The 11,495-nt window shown below is 36.1% G+C and overlaps 1 protein-coding gene across 3 annotated transcripts in view; it reads right to left on the bottom strand.

Annotated features, from left to right (window-relative positions):
- Positions 1–3,963: 3,963 nt before the first annotated feature.
- Positions 3,964–11,495, bottom strand: part of SCEL (sciellin) — a 46,622-nt gene continuing 39,090 nt past the window's right edge. For all 3 annotated transcript variants that reach the window (XM_071741447.1, XM_071741436.1, XM_071741457.1), the window contains 4 exons: positions 9,617–9,691; positions 8,839–8,947; positions 6,402–6,504; positions 3,964–5,576 (listed from right to left, as the gene is read on the bottom strand). In XM_071741447.1, the coding sequence (XP_071597548.1) occupies positions 5,560–5,576; positions 6,402–6,504; positions 8,839–8,947; positions 9,617–9,691 (304 nt within the window). In that variant the 3' untranslated portion in view covers positions 3,964–5,559. The remainder of the gene's footprint in view (positions 5,577–6,401; positions 6,505–8,838; positions 8,948–9,616; positions 9,692–11,495) is intronic.

The raw sequence follows: 11,495 nt of genomic DNA, 5'->3' as shown, positions 1-11,495 counted from the left end.
AGTATACTTGCTGGATTAAGAGCATAAGAACTCTGGTATAAAAAGAGAATATTCTACTTAGCTAGATCTTTTCCTTGTGTTCCAGTTTCTTTAGGGGAAGAAAAGTCCCTGCTGCCTCCATTCCCCTACTAATTTCTGTTCCTACAGAAGACATTCTGATTCTGTATTAGAAGCCAGGTGAGTTTTTTAAACAGTCCTGATGGTCTCTGAGTTAAAAGACAGAAAGTGAGGTGCCCAAAGCATGTGTTCTCCTCTGACTATCTCGGATGTCTCACACTACACTGGAAGAGGCAGAAAAAATACTGCCTCCCCATCACCACCAGTTTCCTCCTTCAGCTTTCCTCAGATGCCATTCATGTGAAAACTGGTACACTTGTTCCCATGGAGGATTTTGTTGTGAGAAAACTGGTATTTTACTACAGAAGGCTTTACTATTATGTTTTTTTATCTGTTACTTTGGTAAACAGATAAAAGCTCAAATGCATTATCAATCATACACCTCTGTCGATTTTCCAAATATTAGTATTTTAAGTGGTTGGCTGTTTGAGATTATAATGCTACAAGTCTGGTTAGCTGGTTTCCCACCCTTAATTCCAGGGTTTGAACTATGTATAGGGATAATGTAATTCAAAGTTTCAGGGGTGGAAACTCCTTAGAGGAATCAGAAGATGTGAAGGCAGACCAGAGTTTTCTGGAATATTTATCTTGCAGTCAAGGTTGACTACTGATTTCAATGGCACCACTGTTTATGACAACATTATTGCTATTTAAATTCCTGTCTCTGGTTTTCAAAGTCACTGATTCTGCTTGTCCTTAATTGGCTTCTTTGCATAATGCTTCAATCTTTTAATTAATATTTCCTCCTTCTTCTGTTTCTTTAGGGTATTTTGACATGTCAACAGTATTTTTTCCCCACCAGGAAAAAGTGCTTGGATTCCAGAAAACCTTTGCATTTTCTTTTCAGAAATTAATCTGTTGTTTTGGGGTGTTTTGGTTTTTTGTTTTTAATATTCCCAAGTATGTAGTTTTAAAATGTTTGCTGCACATTGTTTTGACCTTAATAGCTGTCTGAGCTCCCTGAACAGATGTCTTCTGACTGCACAGCAATGCCAAAATTCAGACAAGTGCTTTGGGCATGATTGTAACCAGATACTGATTTTTAGCAGGACATAACTAACTAGTTCTTAGTCTTGGTATGGACTATGAGACTCTAGCTGTCAATTCATAACTCACAGTAATAAAAACCCAATGAAAAACAGTAAACTTGCAACTAGCTTTCTTGCAAAAGGGGGTGAAATCTGATTTTTTCTTGAGGCACTTACTCAGGTGCAGCAGTACCACCCAGAGGCCACTGCTATGCTGGGCGCTGCATGGAGGGAGTTAGTGTCTGCCCAAAAAAACTCAGAGAGTATAAAGGCAAAGATATTAAAGCTTAGAGGAGATCATCATATGAAGAAATTTTTAGTACTCTCAGGTGAAAAAAAAAACAACAAAACTTCCACTCCCTCACTATCCATCTCCAGAGAGATCTTAGTATAGACAACTCCTCATGGTTTGCTCTAGCTGAACACAGCATTAACAGCAATAAGAAGGGAATCATTCAGGCTTTTTTTGCTTATGAATTAGACTGCTCTGATGAGATGGAGAAATTCCAGGTTCCAGTCTTTGTTCACAGAACTGCCTGTATTTTCTGTACAGCAGTTGATCCTGAGGGATCAACAGGCACAAAGTGACAGTGCAGGCAGTGCAGGTATCCTCTGGGCCATGGGCCATAAGAACCCACCCTGGACAAGTCAGGGAATGTGGCAAAGACATTAGTGGGAATATCTAGTTTAATCCCCCAAACCAGCCTGCTCTGCTATGTTACATGACTTGGTTAAAACATAGGTACATTGAGGGAGAAATCAAACTTGTCCCTCTCACTTTCTGGGCCAGTGATCTGTTCAAAGAGGAGAACACCAGCTCCATGATAGTTGTTATCAGGAGATTTTTGGGGATGTCTGATCTTAGCAGCGTGTACCAAACATGTTGCAGAATGTCTGCAAATTCTTCTCCCTGAAATGCAATCAGTGTTTGTAAGCCCCAGCTGTACTCTTGCAGGAGATGGAAGCTGAGTTGCTCCGACCAGGCAGAGCACAAAACAGGACAGTGGGCATTTGAAGTCAAAGGAGGAAATATCTCATTAGTTTAAGACCTCAGTGAGTCTGCTTCAAGTAATTAAACAGAACTATTTTGGTCAACAATATCAGACTTCAGCTCATCAAGCCTACCTAAGTACTTACTAAGTGTCTATTCTTTGTTTTTGTGGAGGTAAGGATGCCTCTGTTGTTGTGCTGCTGTGATGAAAAATGAGATTTTTTTTGGTGCAGCAGAAGGGGAAAAAGGAGTCTGCATTTCTCCCTCATAGTCTGGATACCAACTTGACTGGAAGCTAAAGCCATCTCCTGTTGTGAACAGCTACATCTCCTGCAGTGTAGCTACAGTGAACAACATGCAAGTATGATCAGATAGCATGTCCAGCCACAAAAGTGGATACTTTTCATTCTAAACAACAGAATTATGTTAAACTATCTAGGCAGACAAGCAGTGTAGCAGCATTCTGACCTATATATATTCTGAGTAAATAAATTGAGCACATGAAACTATCCCAAAATGACATGCATCTCCATATGAAGAAGCAAGGAATAGGGCTGACATAATGAATAAAACCAAGGCCCTTTAGATGCTGACTTGTTCTTTACAAGCCTAGCTGAAGAGGCTCTATGACAGAATGGAGAGAATGTCTTGTCAAACTCACAGATATATTTGTTACAAGAGGAAGAGGGTGAGAGGACAATGTTACAGATGTTTGCCACCCTGTGTTAAGCACTGCTAGGAAGAGAGATGCTCAGGCTGAGTGTTGTGTAATAGCCTACACAGGATACAATACAATATATTAATACAGCAAAATGGTTCTTGTGACATTCCTTCTCCTTGTAAATACCCATAGCTTTCAAGTAATTTACATATTTAAGTGCATCAATATGTATGATATGCATTATTTCACTCCTTTCCTCTTATTGCTTGATTCTTCCCCCTGTAGAGCTATGCCTCAGCTTTGTAAAATAAAGTATCCATTACACGCTGAGAAAATGGGCCTGATGAATCACAACCCCCCACATAATTTAGTACATCATCTCTCAAATACAGCTTTTCAGTCTAATTTAATGCATTATTGAAGATAATGTGTTCATTAAAACAGCTGCCAGCAAACTGTTCATTTGGATTGTTTTGTGGAAGCACTAGTCAAAGAGAAATAAAACACCACATGCTAATGATATGCAAAAAAGGACAAAAAACAATTAAGTTTTGATACATCGGTATTGAGATGTTAATATGATTTTTTTTAATGAGTACTGCCATCCCAGCTTTTATCTGGTAAATATCAAGCATCACAAAACGGGTGTTTCTTTTCAGCAAACTTATAACACATAAAAAAAAAAAACAAAAACAAAAACAAAAAAACCCCCCAAAAAAACCACACTAAAAAAACCCAAACACCACATGGTAAAATTACCAGGGCTGTTCAGCAAGGAGAAGTTAATGATCACAGAATTATTTGATATTGTTTCTTATTGCTTCTTCTCTGCCTCTGTGCTTTTAAGGACATATTTGGATACAGAGTTTCCTCCAGGTCTGTAGTGGAGTGAACTAAAGTCTCTCATCCTCTCTAACACCAGGAAGTCCTGGATTCTAATGTGCTGAAACCACCGAACTTCTAACATATTCCAGTGTAACTAAGCCTTAGCAGTAACTGTTGGCCCCTTAAGAGGACCAAATTTGTGACCCCAGCATTAAAATTTAGCCACTACCCATCTCCACTTGTTACGTAGGTCTCAGAGTTTCCTGACGAAGTGCAGGATGATAACAAAGGTAGTTTAACTAGAATATGTCACTAGAAAGAAACACACACCAGAAAAAATATCTATAATAATAGGTTTATTAAAGCTACTATCATTAATTTATAAGAAAATGTCATAAAATTAACAAAACAAACTATCTACTTTTTCTTGGCTCCCTTTCATATCAGTTTGAACATCCTTTAAGCCAGGTTAGACAGATTACACCATTATTCAGCTGCAGGCCCAATGGTTTAAGTTACACAGACATCCATATCTCCTGTCTCCACTGCTGAATGTGCAGATGAGGAGAGAAGTTTGGCTGGGGCAGCCATTGAACAATCTGCTATTAATCCATGACTTTGGCACCTTTTACCCTTCTAAGCTGTTGCTTGGGTCCAGCAGCCTGCGAGCTCTGTCATGGTTGTATCCAAGAAGTCCTTTTATACTGAGATGTAAGGCAGAAAATTAAGTTCTGAGTAACTATGATATAAAACATATTATAGCAGACACTGGTAGTCAACACCTATTTAGGCAAATAAGGCAGGTAACTATTGAATGTTGCAGAAATGTATTATAAAAAATCATAAACTCATTTCAGTTTCTGTACTTTAATGCACATATGCTGCCCAAAAGGAAAAGAAATACTTTCATTGTAGTCTCAAAGGAAGTTTATCTGGCCTTATGTAGATGTCTAGAAATCTGAACTGTTCACTGCAGGTTCCTTTGCAAACCATGGAAAGTAAGACATGGTTAACATCATACTAAAATAGATGTTTGCAATCTGACCAACTGACTCACTTCCTAAAAATGTCTGCTTCTCTATATGACTTTAAAGATAGAATGGATCAGGTAACTTAGAAGTAGCTGTCTACACTGTAGATGCTTAAATTGAGGTGAGATGAATCCATCCAAGGTGTTTAGACAGCTTAATAAAGGAAAGATAAATACAATCATGCAAAGTATGTATTTAATGATTTCATGGCAACTATTAAGTGTGCACTTCTTTCAAAAAAAGATAACATAATTGTTATCAGAATTAAAAACATGGACTGGGATATTTCTAAATACGATATTTCTTAAAATCCTCTAACTTTTTTTTTTTTTTTTTTTTTTTTTTCTAGAATTCCTCTACAATAATAGAGATGAATTTCCTCATTCCAAAAGCTATCATTTAAGTTCCTTGGGAAGAATCTTCCTCTGGAGATTGATGCTTCTCCTCAAAGGTACAGAGTGAACCCACCCTACTCAGTATGAAAACAGTAGTTTTCACTGATCAGCTGACTTCTAAATGACTAATCTTTTGAAAAGATTAATCCCCTTCAGGTAACAGATCTTGATACCTTGATATCTTGAGATGCAGATTCAGTAAATTGCTTCATAAAAGGTGTATGCCTTTCTGTTCAGAAAATTTCAATAAATTATCAGTAGTTTTACATATGGTTTAGCAGTTTCACAGATCTCATGAATATACTGAACAATATATTGTTTTGCTTCCTGTGTGCATGAAAAGACATTTAATTTTTCATGAAATCAAGTCCTTTGGGAAGCATGCAGAAGGACTGCATTTAGTGTATTCTTAGCAATAAAAACTAATCCTTTTCCATAGTGGTTTGAGTAACAGGCCAACACACAACTAAACACTAGTGGGACTTCTTTATCATGCTTTTGTATGTTCAAATTAATAGATCCATTTTTCTGCAAGAGAGAAAAAAAAATTGATCAGAAATGTCAAGCAAATCAGTATTATCTAAATGTCACACAAGGAAGCCTTAGATCAATTAATTTTTATAGAAACAAAAATGAAGTCTGACTGTCCCACCTTGCCATTTGCTGAAATAGGGTATGTCCATTTGTCATGTTTGAGATACAGACCTTCGGTATGTCTTCCTACAGTTATATAACTGCATAGCTATATAGTGTGTAACTTTCTACAGTTATATAACTGTCACAATGCCTTCTTAATTTTATAATCTGATAAAACTTCTTATAAACTTCTGGAAGAATTACTAAAAAAAAAGTTTCATTCTTCACTGCCTCGCACATCTGTTTACTCACTAAGCTCCTTGCTCACATAAGGATGGTACTCAGTATAATATTTTCATGATGATTTAATAGATTTCTATCCTCTCCTTATGGGTCACAATGACTTCATTAGGTGACAATACTTCTGAACTCTGGCTTATTCATTACAGTATAACAACCTGATGCTCAGATGGCCTCAGATGCAGTTTATTCTTGTGACTTTCAGGGCAAGATGCTATTGCCTCACTGTAGGTGTCTCCATTGACTGAACAGGTAAGGACTCTACAGATTACAGTAACACCTCATAGGTACAGAGTAATTATTGTATCTAGAACCTGGGGCTCATCATCCTAAGCAACTCAGTCCTAAGCAACTGAAAAGTTTAAGTACCCAGAAATAAGCAAAAGCAATAGCTGTGTTCCATTATTTTGAAGTTAATTATATTAAAACTTCTGCACTGTTTTTTGTATGTTCAATATAATGCATCTTGCAACTTACCTTTAATTTTGGAATAGCAAGGCTCACAATGCACTGTTTGTCTGTAAATCCAAATACTATCTCCTGCTTTCAGATCTTCCAGTGGTCTTTTACACACTTCACACTTCAGCACACAAGTAGAAGTAACAAGGAAAATTAAAATGAAACACTTAATATTCATTCCCAACATGCTGTCTTTTATGGAGTAAGCAAACCCAGACCAGAATAAGGTTGTGAGTACTGCAATATCATCAATTTGAATTCCAAAAGAGTAGTTTTAATGAATAATGAATTAGACATATAAATGTCTCACCTTTAGACACCTAAAAATAGGATACTGAAGTCTCAAATGGTTCCCTAGATTTTGTTAAAATCGGTGACCCCTTCCCACTCCCATACATTTTCAAAGTGAACTTTCTCTGTGTTAGAAATTTAATCTAAAATAAGGTGAATCACCCTTTTGAGATCCTTTTGTTAGTTCACCGAGAAAAGTAAGCATGATCAGGCTTAATTATCCAACTCAGAGTAGGTCTAAAAGAATCTGTTTCTGATTATTTCCAAACATTTCATGATACATTATCTCAGCCATTAACGTTTCTCATTATTGCAGAATCTCAACACTGCCTCCACAAATGTGTCAAAAAAATCTCATTAATTTTTGAGATAGAGAAGTCTTACCCAGAACATACCTTTGCAGCTAACCTAATAAAGAAATTGTGCATTGTCAACATGGACTCAAGGGCAGTTTAAATTACTAGATCCAGGATCCAGACAATATGCAATTGCCCTGTGTCACACATGCTCACTAGGGCTAGTATGAAATTGCAGCTGAGCACTCAGTATTGATTAGTATAACATGTTAGAGTACTGGAGAACCTTTTTTGTTTTCCAGTTTTACAGAATTATGTATTTTCTGTATCTTTTTTGCATAAACTGTTAGTATTAAGGTACTATTGAAGCAGTCTCTTTTTTTCACTCATTTTGTGTTTCCATATATAAATTAGAAAAGGGTGGGCTTGTTTTCAAAGCTTTGACCACCAAGATTAGCTAGCATTTTTATACAGCCAAAAAAACCCCTACAGTTTAGATTATCTACTCACTGAGCTTTTGGTATCTACCTTTACAAGGAAACCAAGACCTTATACTTCTGTCAACTACAAACAAATCTCTAATTGATGCAGGGTATATGTAAGGAGCTAGATGAATATTAATGATGAGAAATTGTACTGCTTAGCTAAATACATAACTTCAAGCATGAAACACAGAATTACACGAGTTGTTAAATTTTTTTTGCCAGTTACACAAACTTAAGGTGGATTCTACTGGCCAGAGAGGTGTCCACTTGGGAATAAGTATCAAAGCTAATATGATTTTAAAAATCAGTTTAAGCATTTAAGAGATTATTCAGCCAATACCAACATGTTAACACTCCTAACTGCATAAAAAGCCCATTTCTGTTTATGTGGGTTGATGCATCTAAAAAGAATGTAAGCAAACCATATGAGACAAAAAGCACATGTAACTTCATATAGATTAAATACAACGTTATTGCCGTGTTCTGCTTTGGGTTACTTTTTATGCAATAACTAGGTAAAAGAACTGATTTCAGAGGCAGAAGCAAAACCTATGGAAGCCTGGGAAGAAAAATGAACAATGCTAATGCAGTGATTTTGCCAAGTATTTTTTGTTAGAACAACAAACTCTGTGTGGAGGTGCAAGCAGAATTAAGACAAATGAGGCAGAAAGAAAATAGACCAGAGGGCTCAGCGCTGGTAGATGTACCCTGAGAAAAATTTAAGATTGACTTTTAGGCTGAGGTTTAGGCTTTGGAATGACAAGCAAGAATTTCCTTCTATGGTTTCATTTTTATTTGAAACAGGAAATTTTTTCCCCCTAATTTTAATTAAAACTGAGGTGAAGACGTATCCAATTTCAACATGATTTTATCCTGCAGCAGAAACTATCCATAAGATGTTTTAATAAAATTAACCAAATTTTAATTTAATTTTAATTATAAATTTTAGTGTAATTTAATCAAATTTAACCAAATCTTTGATGCCAGTGAGTAAAGAGACTTCGCCTCTATGGCTTAAATACCTCTTACTGATGCTGTTGAGTGTGGCTTCTGCACAAGCCATCGTCTTAGATATCACTTAATCAAGAACGTCTATGAAACTTCATAAGAAAAAGAAATAGAATACAATTTTACAGCACTGAGAAAGTGTAAGTAGGATATAATTAACTATATAAGACTGGGAACATATATAACTTAAAACTTATAAATGTAAGGAAAAGGCTTGGATAGAGGCAAGAGAGAGATACCAGTATTTTCTACATTAATCTTCTCCACTGTGCAAGACATAGAAGGCCTATGGCCTAAATATTCTTTTATTACATATGTAATATAATGCAGGTATTACATTCAAACTCCATTTCTTAGTAGAAGGTGAAATCTTACCTTGAAGCAAGTTGAATGACAGCAAATTTGCAGGGCATCTAAGATCATCTTGGCATCAAAGCCCAAGGGCTTCCTGCAGTATGTACATATATCTTTTCCAATTATACTCCTGTGTGTATAATATAATATCAGCTGTCAGAAGAAAAGCTGCCATTGAAATTTCAAAGAGAAAGTTGATAAGCTTAGTGCACTACTTGGGAAAGACGTTTGTATACCGTGCAACGGCCATAAATGAAAAAAAATGTTGTGTGTATTATTTGATAGGTTTAATATACACGGTCCTGTCATGGAGAAATTGCTGTGTAATGTCAGTTACCAAAAATAACTAGATAGAAGGAATGGCCCTCTTTGGTGAAGTGAATTATTTTAAATTACAGTGAGATTGTATTAAGCTGCTGGATGTCTGAGAGCATGTATACTAAATGGAGAAGAAGTAGAGTCTAATAATTTTAAAGTTTTAAGCCCAAAAGGAAACTGGTAGTCTGATAGAGAATTCTTCTCTATATTGCAGAAGTGCCATCTCTATCACTTAATGCGTTGGCTATTGTTTCTGTGGGTATTTTGAAATGTCAGCTGTGACAAGCCTAACATCATATTAGGCTGCTGAACTGTGAAAATGATTTGATGGCAAGATCCCACTGAAAGGAAGCTCTGTATGAAACGCTGTCTGATGAGCCTCATAGTGACTTCCACTGCTCTCTTTTGTCTGAACACTTGAATGCTCATGCAAAATGTCTGTGTCCTTTGATACTCTATAGTGTTATTAATGTGTACTTACCGATCAGCAGTAGAGTAAACAGTTTTGATAGTATTTCCAGTTATATTATCTTCATAGGCACCATAGGATGATTTGCTGTGAAGCAGTGAGTGCATAGCGGTCACAGAACAGTACTTTTTATTTTTAAAGGTTTAATTACACTGATGATAATATGCAAATTAAGGTAACATGCTTGTAAAAAAATCATCATACCTGGTGATGAGTCCTTTTTCTATATTTTTGCAAACATGAAAAAAAAAACCCCAAACAAATGAAAAAGCATAAATGAAAAGCATAGTGTCCTGAGACTATGTTTTGTTGTTGAATGATTCCTTGGTGTTTCAAAATTAAATACACAAATTCATTTACCAAAATCTGCATGATGGTATTTGGATTACTTGTGCTGATTATCCCAGCCTAGATGATACATATCAGGAAACAGTGAAATAACACATTTTTTTCTTTTTTGTTTTTTTCCCCTCCTTGTTTCACTGTCCTCAAAGAGCTGTCAAACAGCCAAACAAAATTACATGTCCCTGGAAGTGGAATGAGGCTGTTCAGTGTGTGGTTTGTGTTCACTGCAGCAAGTGGACTGTTCTTTGTTTCACAGCAGGAAGGGATATACTGAATTTAGCTATCAGGGAAGTGAAATCTTCCTTTTTTAACAGTTCCAGTTCTAGTTGCCCAACTGTCAGTTTTGTTTGGATGGAAGGGATGAGCATGTGTGTGGCAGCTGAAGTCATCCTGCCATACATGTTTTGAGCATTTCTGAAGTGATTCAATTATTCCTCCAGAAATTCATAAGGCATATGGAAAAATATTGTGTATTTCATATCACTCTTGAATAATATTTAGCAATGTTAGGTGCGATTTTTTAGAATCATGAATTTTCAGAACGTGTCTTTTTTCAGGGAAAGTATAACAGATTTGATAAGGTGTTACACAGACCGCTGCACTTTTCTGCATACCTGTCTTTTGTGATGTGTATGTGCCTTATTTGATTATTTGATTTCTATGCAACACCAGATATGTCTTAAAATTGCACAGTTACTAAGAAGCTTAAATGATAAATGTTTGGTTATGTTTCATAGACCATAACTATGCTTGTTATTTAACAGTAACCTGGGTGTGCTCACCACAGAGGAAATATCTCCTCAAACAAACATCCAGTACTCCATTTACATTTCAGGCAAGATGAAAGTAAGCTTACTTATTTCCTACTTACTTTTCCTAAGTAGGAAAGCAAAATGAAGCTAAAGATTGCTTTTTGAAAGAGGTTTTGCATTTTTTTTTTTTTTTGTTATTTTTGCCGCCACCAGGCTGGACACTTGTATAATTCATGTCATAGGGTGGACTATACTGACAGTGCAAGTGCCTAAATTTTCTTACTGTAGTGTCATAGGAGTAGCACCTGTTTCTATAAAGTGTGGCACGTCTGTGCTTCTTTTTGTTGTTAAGCTTATTTTTCCCAAGCCTTCCATTTAACTCACTGTATTTAGCTGGAGAATCTAGTACCAAGTTAGGTTCACATTTCAAATCATCTAGTTAAATCAGGGTTGAGATCAAGGCAAAGTGATTGCTGTGTACTGCACACTCAACATAATATGGGATTTAGATGGACTTTATCTTAGAGAAAGTTGTATGGAGAAAAATGCTTTCTTCAAGTTTACCTTGGATTTTAATCACTGGCTTGAGTATTATGGGCAAAATGTACACACATATATCGACACATCTTAAGAAACAAGTGTACTGTACAGAATAAAAAGCTATGAAGCTACAGGAAAAATATTTCTGAAGCATCATTTTCTAGACTTCCCAACTAAAAGTGTGAGGAAACTCAGAACCTTTTCTACTAAATGGACAGTCTGAGAGCTTGGCAAGACACTAAGTTTAAAATCCG

This window comes from Heliangelus exortis, chromosome 1, assembly GCF_036169615.1.
Source record: "Heliangelus exortis chromosome 1, bHelExo1.hap1, whole genome shotgun sequence".
Classification (NCBI taxonomy): domain Eukaryota; kingdom Metazoa; phylum Chordata; class Aves; order Apodiformes; family Trochilidae; genus Heliangelus; species Heliangelus exortis.
The sequence above is the reverse complement of the archived record's forward strand: the minus strand, read 5'-3'. Positions and strand labels throughout refer to the sequence as shown.